Genomic DNA, 19,131 nt, shown 5'->3' with positions numbered 1-19,131 from the left:
TCCAGCCTCTTGACTAATGCTGTGATTTCTTCCATCTCCTCCCTAAGCTTTGGTGTCATTCCAAGCACTCCTCTGGCCATCCATACCCCACTGATGCCAAACCAGAGCATTGATGTCTCCCTGCCTCTCAACACCTTGGGCCCAGTCATGAAGATGGAACCTCTGAATAATCTGCAGGTCAGAGTTTTACTTCACTTGAATAGTACTGGTTAACATTTTGCTGATTTTTAGTTATATGTAAAACAGCCCCTCTGTTGTAGTATGTTTATTGTTGCTGAATGCCACATAAAGAAAAGAGGCTGACTTAGCTTGGTAGGTTTAAGAGCACGATGCCAACATTTGCTTGTCCTTGATTCTGTCCTTTGGTTTATAGCCTCGTTGTTGCAGATGTCATGTAACAGGGAAAGGTCAGGTGGCAAGACAAGAATCCAAAAGCAGGATAGGGGACGGTCTTTTTTTTTTTTTTTTAATGAAAACGTAGTCTTTGGAGCAGAGTCCCAGAAGAACCTGTCATTAGGCTATTTTCCCACCTCAACCTCAGCACACTGAGGGCCCACTCTCGCAACAGGACAGACCTTTCCTCCTTAGTCCTCTCTTTCTTAGGTTAGAGTTTTCTCTGAATAGAGTTTGAAATCATTTGTGGAGAAGAGTTTATTTTCTTTTCATAAGAAAAACAGAAGCCATAAAGAATTACTCATTCTTTTAATCTCTAACATTTAGAAACTTTTTTTTTTTTGTAATGGGGCTCGAACTCTGGGCCTGGGCGCTGTCCCTCAGCTCTTCAGCTCAAGGCTAGTGCTCTACCACTTGAGCCATAGCACCACTTCTGGCTTTTTCTGCTTCTCTGGTACTGAGGAATCAAACCCAGGGCCTCATGTTATGCAAGGCATGCGCTCTACCACTGAGCCACCTTCCCAGCCCCATTTAGAAACTTTTAAACTTATTTGCAAATTTTTTCCTGTAAGGGCTTCTATAACAAAATTTGAATGTAATTTATATAACAACAGATTTCAGAGGAAATTTATATATTTATCTTTGCATGTTGGACTGCAAGTAGCTGAGTTATTTGGATTTAAATGTCTCTGTTAGCACATAGCTGAGATAATGGTAGCATCTTAAGGAGCTAACGACTTTAGCTGATTACTAGAGCCTCACAGCCTTGACAATTAGCATGCTTAGATTGGAAAGTTTCTCTGTAAACCTTCTGGGTTCAAGCAACATGAATGTAGAGTAGTAGCCTCCTAAGCTGAAGTTGTAGCAGCTTTGATGGGATACTTGCACAGCTTTAAGTCCTACAGGTTGTTAAGTTTCTTAAGATGGGATCTTGCTCTGTAGCCCAGGCTAGCCTCCCAACTTGAGTCCTCCTGTCTCAAACCTCCTGAATAGCTGAGATGACAGCCATGTGCTATTGTGCCCCACTGAGATTTTTCTTGAATGTTCACAAAAACAAAGTAAACTTCATTAGAGCAATTTGAGATAAGGAATTAGAAAAATATCCCTGACATCCAAGAAAGTAGTGATAAAATTTCCCTCTCAGAAGCCAAGATACCTGTATCTCATGGCTGTAATCCTAGCTACTCAGGAGGCTGAAATGTGAGGATTGCCATTGGAAGCTAGCCTGGGCAGAAAAGTTTGTGAGACTCTTAATCTTCAGTTAACCACAAAAAGCCAGAAGTGGGACTGTTGCTCAAGTAATAGAATTCTAGTCTTGAGCTCAGGATGGCACCCTGACCCAAAGTTTAGGCCCCAGGGCTGGTTTTAAAAAAAAAAAAAAAAAAAAAGCTTCCCTCTCTACAGAGTTCTTGGTGGACTCTTGTGAGAAGTCTAAGGCCCACTCATGCCATACACCAATATATAGTACAAGTTTATACTAGTTATATATTACTCTAATATTCTCCACATCAGTAAATTAAGGTAAAATTGGCCCAGGATGAATGAAACCTAGAATACTTGGCAAAAGCAGATAGAGAACAGCTCTTCAGCTATAGTTCCAAGGTTTAGAGCCATTAGGACTCCCAACTGAGAAGAAAATCCCTACTGAAAGTAAGTTCACAATTTAACAAAAAGAACAGGAAAGGAAAAATTGTGCTGTAAACAAAGTCCCCAGGAAAAAGGATTGGCGTCTCTCCTAGAAATTGAGATGATAGAATTGTGTGAATGAGACTGAAAAATGTTTAGGATGATGAGTGAAAAGTATTGGTCTTCTACTTTCCTGTCAAGTTAGGTAAGACCCCCATCTCTTGACCTTTCACAAAGAGCAATGTAGATACTAGTTACTGATTGTGAGAAGACAGTAAATGAGCTTTAGAGGTAAGGTTAAACTGCCCTTAGTATTTCAATTCCAGTGTACCCACATGTTCGCCAGGTTACTACCTTGTTACCACAGTTGTTGCTTGCTTTTTTTTTTTTTTTTTTGCAGAAGGAGTAACAGTTTAGAGAGTAGACAAATGAGTCACAATATATCTTGGCTCAGAATAAAATAAAACAAGAATTACTATGCAGATAGATTTGGCTGTTACTATGATGAAAGTAATGTGTTAAAGTGTTTTTTCCAGCTCATGGTCCTAAAGTAACTAACCCAAATCTTCATCTATCTCTTTTCTTGCAATTGTACCTCCCATTGGCCCACAAAGCCTCAAGGCTAATATTTGAGGACAGTCAGCATGCATGCAAAATACTTTCTTCAGAAGCAGAAAAGAGAATTTGGGTCACAGAAAACAGAGCAAATTCTTAGATCTTAAAAAGAAAGTTAAAAAAAAATAAAAAAGCCAGGCACCTGGTGGCTCACACCTATAATCCTAGCTACCCCTCACCCGCCCCTCACTCTGGTTCTGGGGCTTTAATTCTGGGCCTGAGCACTGTTGCTGGGCTCCTTTTGCTCAAGGCTTATGCTCTACCACTTGAAACCACAGCGTCACTTTTGACTCTTTTCTGTGATTAATTTTCTGCCTGGGCTGGCTTTGAAGTGTGATCCTCAGATCTCAGCCTCCTGAGTAGCTAGGATTACAGGCCTGAGACAGGCTTAAATTGTAGAACACTAGCTTTCATCACAAAGAGGTTCAGGGACAGCACTCAGGTCATGAGTTCAAGCCTCAGGACCAGCACCAAAAAAAAATCCCTTTAAGTTTCTTCTTTCAAAATAACTGTATAGTCAAAGCCCATAGAACTCATAAACTTTATAGACCATGATAGACAATTTGCCCATGAAGGTTAGAATGTGTTTGTGACTTTAACTGAGCATCACTATCCCACAATATTGCAAAATTATATAATCACTTAATCACAATAAAAAATTTGCAAAAAAAAAGTTTCTTCTTTCAGCCATAATTATGGCATTCTAATTTATTGGTATTTCCCAATAGAGAATATAAGCAAAACTTGGGGGAAAAAATTCCCCCTTAGAACTACTCTAATAATTAGCATCTGCTGGTAGAAAGTGAAACTAATGGCTAGTTTAAGATGAGTAAGTTACGTTAAATTTCAGCTTCTATTTTGCAGTCGTACCCCTATGATCAAGAAGAATCAAAACTTGGGGCGGGGTGGAAGGAGAAGAGGGAAGGGGAAACAAAGGAGGAGGCAACAATGCTTTTTTTTCCCTTTTTTTGGGGGGGGGGTGAGTCCAGTTGTGGGCCTGAACTCTGGGCCTGGGCGCTGTCCCTCAGCTCTTCAGCTCAAAGCTAGCGCTCTGCCACTTGAGCCACAGCACCACTTCCGGCTTTTTTTTCCTGCTTATGTGGTGCTGAGGATTCGAACCCAGGGCCTCATGCATACAAGGCAAGCGCTCTACCACTGAGCCACCTTCCCAGCCCCAGCAACAGTGCTTGATAAGAAATGTACTCATTATCTTGCCCATGTAATTGTAACCCCTCTGTATGGTATTTTCACAATAATCATTAAAAAAAAAAAGCAGCAAAACTTAATCCAATGCTTGAGACATGTACACACACACACACAGGTTCTGAATTCAATTCCTAGTACTGGAAGCAAAAAAAAAAAACCAAAAACTAAGAAGATCTCTTAATTCCAACAAATTAGATCATGTAGATAGATCCAGCTAAAGCTAGGTCAAGATTAATTTAGTATTTAAATATATTTACATGTTTAGATTCTCGAGTTAAGTTGGAAAGTTAGCACTTTTTTAGTACTCTGAGATCATAAAGCCAGGAAAGAAAAAATATTTGGGAACTGAGAAAGAGCAACTTTAAATGCCATGTGGATTTTCACTGTTTTACCTAATTTCAAATCAGTGTTTAGAACAAATAAAGCAAGCACAGCTTTAAAAACTATAATGGATCATATTTTTTAAACTAAACAGTAACATGCTCATTAAACTACTTAATGGCTTATCATCTGAAATACTACTTAAGGATTAACTATATACCATTCCTTCTTAAGATGTAAATAGATTATACCTTAGAGATAGAAATTAAATACCCAATAGAGATTTTTTTTTCCCCAATAGAGATTTTTAACTTAGAAGAATTTTTCTACTATACCAACTGTAGGCTAGTGGTTCAGGGTAGAATGCTAACTTGGCATTCATGAAGCTCCCCAGAAACCCCCTCATACACACATATAAGAACTCAAAGAATCCAGCTTGTCTTACACCAAGTTAAGCTTGTGCCCATTGTGAACCACTTTTGAGTTTATTTATATCATATAATTATATTCTTAAGGAAATTGATTCCCTCTATTTAAATAAACAAAAACCTGGCAAGTGACTGCTTCATCCAGTCAGTATTTACAAAGAGACAATGGAATTATAGCATACTGTGTGTGTATCCCAGGGTGATGCTCATGGTCTTTGCATAGATGCTGTAGAATCCCCACAGCTGCTCAGCTTCCCTGTTCACTGAGCTGTTGACTCATGAGAACATTGAGAGCCTCATTCTTCTAAGTTAATATTTACCAAGGTTATAACAGCTGCAGTTTAAAGAGTCAACTAGTTCTATAATAAAGAAAAACTCTGGACTCAGCCTTCTCTGTCCAACACGGGCCCAGTTTTTCCTTCCACAGAGCCTCTTTTGCCTTTTAGTTGGTTCTTTCAGTATTTACCCCTCTATCTGTAAATAACATGTTTTCATTGGAACTTCTGGGTTTTAGGAATTCTTCACTCTCCTTCTCACTGCCATTGTTTGCACTCCCTACTTTCCATTTTTCCAATATAGCCACCTTGGACTTTGTTTAAATCAGTGCTTAGTAATAACATGTACTCTTCAAAGCTGAGCCATATAGTAAGATACGATTTTTCCCCATAAAACTTTTTATGATAATTGGAATTAATTCTTAATGTAATTCAGACCCAGTTCTATCATTTTCAGATCCTTAAAACAGTCTGTCAGTTTTTCTTTCTTGACTATGTTAAACTATACCAGTCTGATTTCTTAAATACCTGTAACATAGCTGTCATTTTAAGATCTCCCTTCACCATACTGAGAATTCATTCCCTTCATCTCACCCATGTTAGGTTTCTCATTTATTTAATTTTATTTTTCTTCTCTAGGTACACTTACATCCCTCCTTCCCTCCCTCTCTCCCATCCTTCCCTCCCTGCCTTCATTAGTGATACTAGGAATTGAAGTCAGTCTTGAGCTTGCTGGGCAAGCACTCTACCACTTGAGCCATACCTCCAGCTCCTTTTTGTCTTGGTTGTTTTTGAGGTAGGGTCTCACTTTATACCCACGGTGGGCCACAGTCCTCCTACTTGTGCTTCCACATGTTGCTGATGATTACAGGCACATGCAAACATCCCAGCCATTGAGTTGAGATGGAGTCTCCAATTTCTTTTTGCCTGGACTAGTCTCAAACCACAGTCCTCCAGTCTCTACCTTGTAAGTAGCTAGGATTATAGGCTTAAGCTTCAGGCCTGGCTTCACTCCTCTATTTTAATGAAACATATCTTCCAGTAAACTTCTTTCAAATAGGGAAGTAGGGAAAGTTTTTGAGATAGGACAGTTTTCAAGCTTTCACTTTTTAAATGTCTCCTTTATTCTATCTTCATGTTTGTTTGGTGTTGTATAAAATTTCAGGCTAGAAATTATTTTCTACTTATTTGTCTTTCTGATTCTTCATCCTTTACTGTGTCTGTTCTATTCTTAATGTAAGTTTATACAATCTATACTCCTTTCCAAAGCTTGCTCTATGTTATTTTGAAGTAAATCCCGGCCACTTACATGACTTGGTCTGTACATATATCAGTGTATATTCTCAAAGCACACAAAACTCGTATCTTAAAAAAATTTTTTTCTAAGAACCCTTTAATGTCAAATAGTCATTTAACATTCAAATTTCTAATTATTTTAATATGTGTTACTTTATTTGCTACTGTTTAATCAGTAAAGTTCACCTGTTATGATACTGATGCATACATTATTAAGCTACATCCCCAATTCTTTAACTATACTGTGAAATATAATTACTAACTTCATGTGGCTTTATACATTTAAATGAATTAAAATTAAATCAAATATTTCACTTCTCCTGTTCATTAGCCATATGTAAAATATACCTGTGGCTAGTAGTTGGTAAGCTGTAGAGGTAGAACATTTACATCACTGCAGAAAGTTCTGTTGGATAGTGCTTATTTGATGATACCTGTAGCATATTTCTTTTGACTTTTAGTAGTTTTATTTATTTTACTATAAGGATTTCCTTTTTACCTGTGTTGTATCTCACAAGTTTCTGGTTCCTGTAAGTTGATAGTTTTTCCCAAATTTGAAAAAGTTTTGTCATTCTTTTTCTTACTCTCATCTCTTCTCACCTTCTGGAAGTATAATCACATACATATTAGAACAACTTAAAATCATCCATCAGATCTCTGGAACTATTGTTTTGGAGATTATTTTGTTGTTTCATTTTTCTGTTCTTCACATTGGGTAGGGTAGTTCCTACTGATCTGTCTTCAGATAAACTGACTATAGACAGCTAGGTAGGGAATGTAGCTCATTGAGGGGAACTTGCAAATGCAAGGCCCTTTGTCCAATTGTCAGCACCAGAAAAGATAACAACTTTCTGGTAAGTCCATGAGCACATTTTTTTATTTCAGATATTGTGTTGGGTTCTAGGATTCCATTTGCTGAATTTCTCCCTTCTGTTCATTTCAGTGGTACAACTGAAAACCAGCTTCCCTTTATCCCTACCCTTCATGTATAAGCCATCCTTGGGCCTAGAAGGATGTTTACTGACTCTTAGGAAAAGTGACCTGTAGAAGAGTCTCAGAAGAACCCAGAAGTAACTTTGGGGATAAATGGCTAGAGAATTCAGTGTGTTCTGGCGGGGCAATGCTATTTAACCCTGTGGATGGGAAGACCAGAGGAGGGTCAGAGTATTGGCCCCCTGAACCCTCAGGCCCAGGACAGGCTATCCACCTGCCCTTCACTAACAGCAGCTAGAACACTTATGTAAATATTTTCCATGTCTTTTTACTTGGGCTGGCTTGGTTCTTTTAAAAATTATATTTGTGTCTCCTGTCTGGAATGTAAAGGCTTTCTGCCAGCCTTCTGGGATCTAAATTGGGAGAGAAAGCTGGGAAGTCTTGGCATTTAGTATGCAGAAGTTCACTTAATCCACTACCCCTCAACTTTGTCTGGCATCCACTTCTTTCTTCCCTTGGATGGACAAGCCTGGACCACAAAAGCCCCCACCAAGCCTGGCAGGCTAGGGCAGGGGTAGGGAGGCCTGGCCCCTGCCCTGGGGGAGATAGCCTCCAGCCAAGGCCCAGATAAGCTGCCAAGACCCTCGGGAGGGAGGCACAGAGCCGGAAACCTCCAGGACCACAGCAGGGACTGAGGACTGAGTTGTCTCTGAGAAAGAGCAAGGGCATTCGCCCCCTCTAGCCAAGATGCCCTCGGGCTAGGCCCTTGGATGGGAGAGCTAGGAGATGGAGGACTGGGGAAGATGGGGAGGGAGTGGACCCAGCAGAAGGGAGGGGTAGTGGCTTTGGGAACTTGGCAGGTGGATGGGGGTACGGACGTACCAGGGCTCCTGGCAGATCAATTTTTAATTTTACACAGAGGCTGGGGGGGGGGGGATTCAAGTAGTTCTTACTAGTTTGGAATGGAGGTAGAGATCTAGGACTCTTCATGACATCCTCCTTTTTTCTCTTCTTTTATTTTGAAGGGGTGGTGGCAGTTTTCTTTTAAGGGCCCCTTGTCTCTATTCCATATATTTCCAAAGGTGCTACCAGTCCTAAACCTTTGAGAATTCTTTGGTGTTATTGCTAATTTATTTTCAGCTACAAAGATTTTGTTGCAGTTTCTATTTTCCCTTCGTATGCCTATAATCCTAGCTCCTCAGGAGGCTGAGTTCTGAGGATTGCAGTGTGAAGCCAGCCTGGGCAGGAAAATCCATTAGATTGTTTTCTCCAGTTAACCAGAAAAAGCTGGAATTTGAGGTGAGATGTATATCAAGTAGTAGAGTGCCAGCCTTGAGGAGTGCAAAAGCTCAAGGACAACACTCAGATCCTGAGTTCAGTCCCAGGATTGGCACACACATATACCAAAAACCGTTTTCCCTCTTAATTATGTAAGGATTTCTGCCATAGGAAATAAATGTGATGTTAAGTCTTCCTGAAGGACTGATTGTACTTTCTTAACAATTATCCTCTGCCCCCCTTCTCTCCCTACCTCCCCTCTTCTTTCCTTCCCTCCCTTCCTCTTTCCCTTCTTTCTCTCCCCTTTCTTCCTCCCTGCCTTTCTTCTTCCCTCCTTCCCTCCCTTCCCTTCCTTCATTTCCTTCCCCTTCCCCATTTTCCCTTTCCCCTTCCCCTTCTTTTTCCCCTTCCCCTTCCGTTTCCCCTTTCCTCTCCCCTTCCCTTTCCCCTCTCCCCTTCCCTGCCTTACTTCCTCACTATAAAAGAACCTTGGAGGTGAATTTGTATATAAATAACTAGGCCTGCTGGGTGCTTATGTCTCATTTCTGTAATGCTAACTACTCAGGAGGCTGAGATCTGAGAATCTCAATGTGGAGCCATCCAGGGCAGGAAAGTCTGAGACTTTTTTTTTTTTTTTTTTTGGTTGGTCATGGGGTTTGAACTCCGGGCTTGGGCGCTGTCCCTTCGCTCTCTTCCGCTCAAGGTGAGCATTCTACCCTTTAAGTCACAGCACCACTTCCGGTTTTCTAGTGGTTTACTGGAGGTAAGAGTCTCAAGTACTTTGCTGCCCAGGTTGGCTTTGAACCATGATCCTCAGATCTCTGCCTCCTGAGTAGCTAGGATTACAGGTGTGAGTTGCTGGCACCCAGCTTCTGTGAGAGTCTTATCTCCAATTCACCAACAAAATGCCAGAAGTGGAGAATAGGGTTCAGTGGTAGAACACCAGCCTTGGGGCGGGACGGGTTGGGGGTGGGGGGAAGGTTTGACTCCTTCAAACTACATAGTTTTTTATCTCTTTCCCACCTTTAAAAAAATCTCTTTGCCACCTTTAAATTTCATAAACATGATTGAATAGAAGATAAATTTTACTTAGGGAAAAGAAGCTATCTCTTATGTTTTTTTTTTCTTGGAATGTCTCTTCTAAAACAAAGCCATTTTCATCTGTTCTGTTCATTAGCCTTTGGATGGTGAGGGCAGGAAGTACTAAAGATACTAGCTACAAAGGACATAATCTTCCAATTGTGCTATTCTTGTTTTTTAAGATGTTTGTCAGCCAAGGGGGGATTTGCAAATGTACATCCCTGAGCAAATTCTGTCCCTTGTGACTCCTACATTTCAGTCTCTGCCTGGTGAGACAGTCAGTTGCAGATGGTGCCTGTCCCTGATATTTCATGTCTTGCGTATGTCCATTCACACTCAAAGCCCACAGCTGTAGCTATTGTACCAGAAAAACTGGTAACTGCTTCCAAACGGAAGACCTTTTCAGCAGCTTCCATCAAATGAAACAAACTGGCTTGGCATTTACGGACTTTTCTTGACTGTTGTGCAATCCAAACAAGTTCAGTGTTAAAGCCCGCTTTGGTCTTCCAAGATCCATAGTTGAAGACTACACACTCTGATGATTTTTATGGAACTACAGTGCTGCTTGTATATACATTGAGTCTTTGTGTGTGGAGGTTTTGTTTTGTTTTTTGTCAGTTGTGAGGCTTGAACTCTGGGCCTCAGCTCTTCAGCTTAAGGCCAGCACTCTACCACTCGAGCCACAGTGCCACTTCCCTTTGTGTGGTTTTAGGAACGATGCAAAGATTCTGAGGTCATACAAATAGATCATAATCCAAGTAGTCCTAAAATATTTTAGAAATAATATGTAAGTAAATTGAATCTACATTATAGAAGATTAAAACATTTTGCTTACCAAAGAAACTAGAAAATTACCTTTTGTGACTGCTGCTTCAATTTGATATATTCTTTCATGTCATCAGGATTATACCTATATCCTTTCATTTTTGTCTGAGAAATTTAATATTTTATGTATACTTAGTATCTGTAGTATCCTATGAATATTCCTTTTTTTTTTTTTTTACTTAATTGTCTTTGTCTATACTTCTTTATTTTGTTTTTTGTCAGTCATGGGGCTTGAACTCAGCCTGTGCACTGTCCCTCAGCTCTTTCAGCTCAAGGCTAGTGCTCTACCAGTTGAGCCACAGTGCCAATTCGGTTTTTTGGTACTCAATTGGAGCTTAGAGTCTCATGGACATTCCTGCCCAGGCTATCTTTGAACCATGATCCTCAGATCTCAGCCTCCTGAGTAGCTAAGCTTACAGGCGTGAGCCACCAGCACCCAGCTGAAGGCAGTATCTTTTGTCTTTCTTTAACCCATATTCAACACACATTTTTGGACAATTAGTAGCAGTTGCCTTGTTCAAATTACCACCACACATAAGCAGTAAAGAAGAATTATATATAAGTAGAGGTGGTCTAATGGATCCGAAACCTATGCACAATGACAGGAGACAGTTGTGTCTACACTCAGAATTTTGTTCTCAAAACACCAAAGCTAAAAAGCCAGCCCCTGATGGCTCATACCTGTAATCCTGGCTACTCAGTGGGAGGCCGAAATCTGAGGATTGCAGTTCAAAGCCAGCCCGGGCAGGAAAGTCCATGAAACACTTGACTTCTCCAGTTAACTACCAAAAAGCCCAAAGAGGAGCTGTGGCTCAAATGGTAGAACACTGGCCTCAAGCAAAAAAGTTCAGGCAAGCATCCTGGCCCTGAAGTCAAGCCCCAAGACCAACACACACACACACACACACACACACACACACACACGCACGCACGCACGCACGCACGCACGCACGCACGCACGCGCGTGCGCGCACTAAATTCCTCATTAAAGGGGCCTACAATGTCACAATACCCAAGGAATGGAAGCCCATGTCAAGTGAAGGATGTTAAATTTTATGTAGTCCTAAAGTAAAAATACAAGTGATTTATTAAAACTACCATCTTTATATAATAATTATGTTATATCATGATGATAGAAAATATCCATTTTGGATTTCTAGTTTGTTATATGATTGGAAATAGCTTTAACTTTATGGTCTTTATGCACTAGGGAATCTTAAATATAGGTAGATACCCTCTTAGTGTTTAATACTTTTTTTTTTTTTAAGGTCAGTTGTGGGGCTTGAACCCAGGTCCTGGGCACTGTCACTGAGCCTTGTGCTCAAGGCTAGAGTTCTACCACTTGAGTCACAGTACTACTTCTGGTTTTTGTGTTAATTGGAGTATCAGGGGACTTTTCTACATGTGCTGGCTTTGAACTGTGATCCTCAGATCTCAGCTCCTGAATAGCTATCATTATAGCCATGAGCTACCGGCACCCAATAGTGCTGATACTCTTTACACAATAGCTTAAGGCAGGGCTGGGAAGGTGGCTCAGTGGTAGAGTGCTTGCCTTGCATGCAGGAGGCCCTGGGTTCGATTCCTCAGCACCACATAAGCAGAAAAAGCCGGAAGTGGCACTATGGCTCACAGTGGTAGAGCACTAGCCTTGAGCTGAAGAGCTGAGGGACAGCGCCCAGGCCGAGTTCAGGCCCCATGACCAAAAAAAAACCAACAAAAAAACCTTAAGGCACATTATGAGTTCGAATTAAAGAGAATCACTGGGATTTTCCTAAAATGGATTTAATCTTGCTTTTATTTGTATTTATATCATTTCATTTGTACTTACATGATTGCTATAGCATGATGTATTATGAGTAGGAAACTAGTTAACTCTTTCAGAACCAAGGCATATGGGATGCAAAGTCAGTCAGAGGTGGGCATATAATGAGAACATAAGTCTGAATTCATTTGTTCTTTTATTTATTTAGTTTTATGAGGCAAGGCATTGTCTCTGTTGCCCAAGCTGGGCTTAAACTGACAATTCTTCCAACTCAGCCTCCCAAGTATCTGGAATTATAGGCATGCCACCCTTTATTCTACTTCAGGAAAGCTTAGGTTTAGAGAAATTCGTTTGTATAGGTGTCAGCCTAATTCTCAGTTTAGAAGTTGCTGGAAAATATAATTGGAATCAGTTATAGTTTAGAAACAAAGATATTAACGAGTCATTTTTGAAAAGCATATGAATGAATGCCAGGAGTTGATTGGTAGCAACATTTCCAGGACCCATTCAAGGAATTGGAGGACAAATACTCAGAAGGAGAAGCCATAAGACTTGTTCCTTTCATTTTTATTTTATTTTTTTTTGGGGGGGTCCGGTCATGGGGCCTGAACTCTGAGCCTGGGCACTGTCCCTCAGCTCTTCAGCTCAAGGCTAGTGCTCTACCACTTGAGCCACAGCGCCATTTCCGGCTTTTTTCTTTTTGCTTATGTGGTGCTGAGGAATCGAACCCAAGGCCTCATGCATGCAAGGCAAGCGCTCTACCACTGAGCCACCTTCCCAGCCTCAAGACTTGCTCCTTTCGATCTTGTCCCTTTTATAAATGAACCATTTCTCTAGTGAACTACCCAGAAGCAGCATCTGTGCTCGGTGACCTGCCTGTCCAGGCATCTTGACAGCCACATATCCTCTGCCCACATAAAGTTGGATAATACATCTAGAAGTACAAAATCACAAGTGGAATGCCATTTGATTTACAACTTGCAGCTAACTAAACTGAAACCATTATGTCTGAGGCCTTCTAAAACATACCAGACTGGAGTGTGGAGTGTCACTCTAGTTAGCAATTTACCAGTATTGTCTTCACTATCTTGTCATTCATTACAATATTATTGTGTTTTAAAGTTTAACAAGGGCTTAGGGTATAGCACAAAAGTGGTTATACTTTGCCTAGCATATGCAGGTCTTTAGTTTCATCCCCAGCTCCACCAAAATGTCAGTGTGAAAAAAACAATCTCTTTGCAGCAAATAGGAGCTCATGATTTCTGTTTTCCTGTCCTCCTAATATTACTATAAATAATACCATAAGATGAGACAGCTGCAACCCAGGCTGTCCTGGCAAGGTACATATGGCTATATGCAAGGGGAAAAGAAAGATTGGTACCTGTGGGCATGCTTCTTTTGTTTTTTGGTAATGGTGTTTCTTGCATATATAATGACTCCCAGAACCTGTTTAGAGAAGGATTTTAGGGTTTGAAGTCTTGCCTATTAGGCAGCTGAAAGGCCTAAAACATTATTGCTTGCTATTTCTGGCAGCTAAAACTGTATAGAATAATTCTGTTGGGGACTACTAAAGGAGGAAAGAATTTGGAGGCTTATAACAAAGGGTTCAAGACAGTCATCACATTGGTCAGTATTGTATCATAGGTGAGTGAATATGGCAGAAAGGCTATATATACAGTTACTGTAGTTTCCAGCTTATTTTGCTTAAGATATAAAGCTTAAAAAATGAAGTTAAGGGCTGGGAAGGTGGCTCAGTGGTAGAGCACTTGCCTTGCATGCTCAAGGCCCTGGGTTCGATTCCTCAGTACCACATAAGAAAAAAGCCGGAAGTGGTACTGTGGCTCCAGTGGTAGAGTGCTAGCCTTGAGCTGAAGAGCTGAGGGAAAGTGCCCAGGCCCAGAGTTCAGGCCCCACGACCGGACCCCAAAAAAAAAAAAAAAATGAAGTTAAGCCCAGCGCTGGTGGCTCACGCCTGTAATCCTAGCTACTCAGGAGGTTGAGATCTGAGGCTTGCAGTTCAAAGCCTTCCCAGGCAGGAAAGTTTGTTAGTCCCTTTTTTCCAATTAACCACCAGGAAATGGGAAGTGGAGCTATGGTTCAAAGCGGTAGAGTGCTGGCCTTGAGCAAAAGAACTCAAGGACAGTGCCTAGGCCCTGAGTTCAAGCCCCACAACTGACAAAGAAAAAAAAAAAAAGAAAAGAAAAAGAAAAAAGAAAGAAAAAGCTACCTGAATGAGAACAGAAGCAGTGTATATTGGAATATTTTCTTCACCATGCAGTGCCTTATGAGGCACCTGGAAGCCACCATTGACATGGGAATGATCCATTAGAGTTGTGAAAGTTGCTTAACTCTTTCTTCATCACTAGCTTGTTATCTTTAGACTCATATAACCAGATCACTCATATCACTTGCATCCTTACTTTTGTATAGCAGAGAAGCCAGAGTTCTATGAAACTGTACAAGATTATTGGCTTCATCTGCTTACTACTTCCCTTATTCCACTTATGGACTGGCAGTAGGCACACTTTGAATTGACTATTTCCTTGTCAGTGCTTCTCCTGTCAATACTTATTTCCCCAATACTGAAGTTTGAACTCTGGGCTTCTCACTTGCTTGCTCATCTGGCACTACCATTTGAACCATGCCTCCAGTCCAGCATTTTGCTAGTTGTTTTGGAGATGAAGTCTCACAGACTTTTCTGCTCCAGGTAGCTTTGAGTTTTGATCCACTGGATCTCAGCCTCCTGAGTATTAGAATTATGGGCATGAGCCATGGGCATCTGGCTTTCATACACACTTTTTTTCGGGGGGGGGGGTCAATCATGAGGCCTGAACTATGGGTCTGGACGCTGTCCCTCAGCTCAAGGCTAGCACCCTACCACTTGAACCACAGCACCACTTCTGGCTTTTTTCTGTTGATGTGGTACTGAGAAATCAAACCCAGGGCCTCATGCATGCAAGGCAAGCATTCTACCACTAGGCCACATTCCCAGCCCTCACACACTCTTTTTAACAGTGAATATAATGCTCTAATATCCCCTGAGAATAAAATAAGTATGTCTTTTATCTAGGATGCACGGTAGGTTGATACTGTTTTAGGGCTGCTTAACTTTCATATAATCCTCTCTGATCTTTCAGTGGCCTAAGAAGGAATATAAAGAGAGTTTAGAGAGTTTTTATTTGAATCTTAGAAGCTTTGAAATTGAACTAAAGCTGCCATGCAGATTAAAATTTAATTTGTATCAGAAATAAAGTAAATTGACATTTTCCTTTTTTTTTTTTTTTTTTTTTTTTGGTGGGTCATGGGGCTTGAACTCTGGGCTTGGGCACTGTCCCTGCGCTCTTCAGCTCAAGGCAAGCACTCTGCCACTTAAGCCACAGCGCCACTTCTGGTTTTCTAGTGGTTTGTTAGAGATAAGAGTCTCACAGACTTTCCTGCCCGGGCTGGCTTTGAACCTGGATCCTCAGATCTCAGCCTCCTGAGTAGCTAGGATTACAGGCGTGAGCTACCGGCGCCCGGCTTAAATTGACTTTTTCTATGGAGGGTTTCATGCCAGTTTCTGCTATATTGTAACTGTATTCAGATGTTGTTGAACATTGTAGATAGACCTTTTTGTTTTGTTAGTTTATCTCTGATAATTCCCAGATAATTCATTGGTTATTAGGGTTTGAAATGGAACACTCTTTAAATTGGGATGGAAGCCATTTTTGGCTTTGACTAGAATAGAGCTACAGGTTGATTTAATTCCTCTAGCTGGCACTTATGTTTGGTCTCTGATGACATATATCACATAGTTGGAGTCTATGCCATTAAAAACTTGCCACTCAGAGCCATTCTCCTAGGATCTGTTGACTAGATTGTGTGGTGCTTAAAAAACACATCTGAATCATCATTCCTCAGAGAACTGGGGATGGCTGGCGTCACTGCCTAGTCCTAACTTGGACCAGCCTGTAAATAATCTTTCCACAAGCTAAATAGGGAAGAGAATAAAAGAAAAAACACTCAGAGGCTTGAAAGGTCAGAAGTGGCGTCATGGAAGAATAGATGAGCTCGTCTCACTCAAAGGTGAGTCCTGGGCCGCTGGATGTAGGTTAGTGCCTCCTTTGGTTACCTGTGCTGAAAGGTGTGGTCAGAGGCCTGATTTGCCAGAGGTCACACTGAGTTCATCTCAGACCTTTTTATAGTGCTTTTGGAGTACACTGGAGCAAGGTTAGGATATTTAGCCTGCTCATCTCCAGCTGTGCCTCCACAAAGAGGCTACAGCTACTGCGGCAGACTTCTTATACTATGGAAAGAAACTAATTGCTAGGTACAGGCTGAAGCTGACAGGCTGCTCTTTCCCAGCAGCTACTGAAAGTAACTTTTAAATAACATTATTGTTATTAAGCATTCTTAGCCTGCTTTTTGTTTCAAAGTGCCTTATAATAATCATTTCTGTTTGTTCTTCCTATTGGTGTCTCTGAGAAGCAAGTTAATATTGTTATGGCCACATGTCACACGTGACTTGCCTGAGGAAGAGAGGCTTAGGTAACCCACTTCTTGGTACCATCTGTGATCTACTTTGGGCAGCTTCAAAGCGGAAGCTGAGGTGTGAGTTCTATTCCTTTGCTCACTGAACCCATTTCCTCTATACTTTTGAGTTTGAAGTGTGAATATTGTAGCTTTTATGTTTTTTTAAATTGCAGCATACAGTGAGAGATGTATTTTACATAGTATGTACTCACAGTACATACACAAAAGTAAAACTGGAAATATTACTGTTTATGAGATGTATGGTAATATTTTCTTTCTCATAATTTTTAAAATTTGGCTCTGTACCAGACACTAATCTAGAAACAGCAAAATCCTCCGGTAAGCAAAAACAAACAAAATCTCTTCCTTTGTGGTATATTCTCTTAGAGATAGAGAATGTGGTATTAGGTCAAGCCATAAGCCAAAAAGTAAGTTTAAAAAAACAAAACAAATATTGGAAAGATTGGAGGTGAATGATGTGATTTTGTAAACACGTTGGTTGTGGAAGACCTACCTAAAGATGAAATTTGATCAAAGGAAAGACCTGAAAGAGGTCAAGAATGTGTCATGCAAATTTCTATCATGCTGGACTGAAGAAACAGCAAATGCGAAAACCCAAAGTAGGAACACACCGGTTTATGCAAGAAACAGCAGTGTTCTCAGTGGCTGCAGTGGAGCTGGCAGAGGAAAATTAGCATGGTTTGTGAGTGAAATGGAAAGTCATTGGAAGTTTGAGCAGAGAGTAGTTAAGAGCTGGCCTACATTTTAGGATCACTTTGGTTGCTTTGTTGAGAATAGATAGGGGAAGCTAGGTGTTATGAAGGGGGAGTCACAGAGGGATGGTGAGACAAAATGCATTAATAGGGAGACATTGAAAGGCTTTGCTGTACTGGGGTTGATGATGCATGCCTGTAATCCCTGCACTCAGAAGATTGATGTGAAGGCTTTGCTTTGCTGGGGGTGGTGATCCATCCCTGTAATTCTAGCACTTAGGAGACTGAATTGAGGCTGGAGAAGAAAGTTCAAGGCCATCATGAGCTTCATATTGAGACCTTGTCTCAAAAAAGAAAAAAAGAGGGCTGGGAAGGTGGCTCAGTGGTAGAGCGCTTGCCTTGCATGCCTGAGGCCCTGGGTTCGATTCCTCAGCACCACATAAGCAAAAAGAAAAAAGCCAGAAGTGGCGCTGTGGCTCAAGTGGTAGAGCGCTAGCCTTGAGCTGAAGAGCTGAGGGACAGTGCCTAGGCCCAGAGTTCAGGCTCCACGACCGGACCAAAAAAAAAAAAAAAAAAAGAAAGAAAAGAAAGTGCCGGGTGCTGGTGGCTCATGCCTGTAATCCTAGCTACTCAGGAGGCTGAGATCTGAGGATCGCAGTTCAAAGCCAGCCCAGGCAGGAGAGACCGTGAGACTCCTATCTCCAATAAACCACCAGAAAACCGGAAGTGGCGCTGTAGCTCAAGTGGTAGAGCGCTCGCCTTGAGCTGAAGAGCTGAGGGACAGCGCCCAGGCCCAGAGTTCAAGCCCCATGGCTGACCAAAAAAAAAAAAGAAAGAAGAAAAGGCTCTGTTATATTCCATTTGCTATCTAAAATGATAAAAGGAAGCTGGTTTTGGTGGTACACATTTATAATCCTGACACTCTGGAGGCTGAGTCTAGAGGACTGAGAAATCAAGGCCAGCCTGGGCTTCATAGCAAGACTGTGTCTCAAAGAAACAAGAGCTGGGGATATACTACCTAGCATGTACAAGGCCCTAACATTGTACACACACAGATTTTTCTTTTAAGTTAAGCTGTGGGCTAGTGGCTCATACCTGAAATACTGTCTGCTTAGAAGGCTGAGATCTGAGGATCTTGATTTGAAGCCAACGTGGACAGAAAAGTCCATGAGCTTTGGGCTGGGAAGGTGGCTCAGTGGTAGAGTGCTTGCCTTGCATGCATGAGGCCCTGGGTTTGATTCCTCAGCACCACATAAGCAGAAAAAGCTAGAAGTGGTGCTGTGGTTCAAGTGGTAGAACGCTAGCCTTGAGCTGAAGAGCTGAGGGACAGTACCCAAGCCCAGAGTTCAGGCCCCATGACTGGCAAAAAAAAAGAAAAGAAAAGTCCATGAGTTTTATCTCAAGTAAACTACCAAAAAGCCAGAAGTGGAGCTGTGGCTTCAGTGGTAGAGCACTGGCCTTGAGTAAGAAAAATTCAAGGGCAGTGCCTAGGTCCTCAGTCCAAACCCTAGAATGGCCACATATACACACATAGTCAGGAGGTTATATTTGGGCTAAGAACATGGTTCAAGTAGTAAATTAACACCCTGATTCCAAGTTCTACTTCAGCTAAACAAAAAAATGTTTGACTTTGGATGGGTTCCTTGTGGGATATCTGTTATCAAAGTGAATATACAAAGTAGGCAGATTTCTATGGGTACAGTATTAAAAGTTCTTGGAAAATAGTTCTCTGGCTTTTCAAGATTATATCTTGCTATTCTGAATTTATTGGGAGACTGAATCTTAAAATAAGAAAACAAGGAATTCCCCTGAATCCATTTTATTTCTTTCTTCTCCCCATTAGTCAGTATCATGCACTTTTAGTCTGA

At 41.2% G+C, this 19,131-nt stretch overlaps 1 protein-coding gene across 5 annotated transcripts in view; it reads left to right on the top strand.

Annotated features, from left to right (window-relative positions):
- The window catches only part of Ap2b1 (adaptor related protein complex 2 subunit beta 1), a 115,996-nt gene that overhangs the window by 64,395 nt on the left and 32,470 nt on the right, over positions 1 to 19,131 (top strand). For all 5 annotated transcript variants that reach the window (XM_070027180.1, XM_070027176.1, XM_070027177.1 and 2 more), the window contains one exon: positions 48 to 177. In XM_070027180.1, coding sequence (XP_069883281.1) covers positions 48 to 177 — 130 coding nt within the window. The remainder of the gene's footprint in view (positions 1 to 47; positions 178 to 19,131) is intronic.

This window comes from Dipodomys merriami, unplaced genomic scaffold, assembly GCF_024711535.1.
Source record: "Dipodomys merriami isolate MVZ:Mamm:240054 unplaced genomic scaffold, mDipMer1.0.p SCAF_19, whole genome shotgun sequence".
NCBI lineage: Eukaryota > Metazoa > Chordata > Mammalia > Rodentia > Heteromyidae > Dipodomys > Dipodomys merriami.
This window is presented reverse-complemented; position numbering and strand designations above follow the sequence as displayed.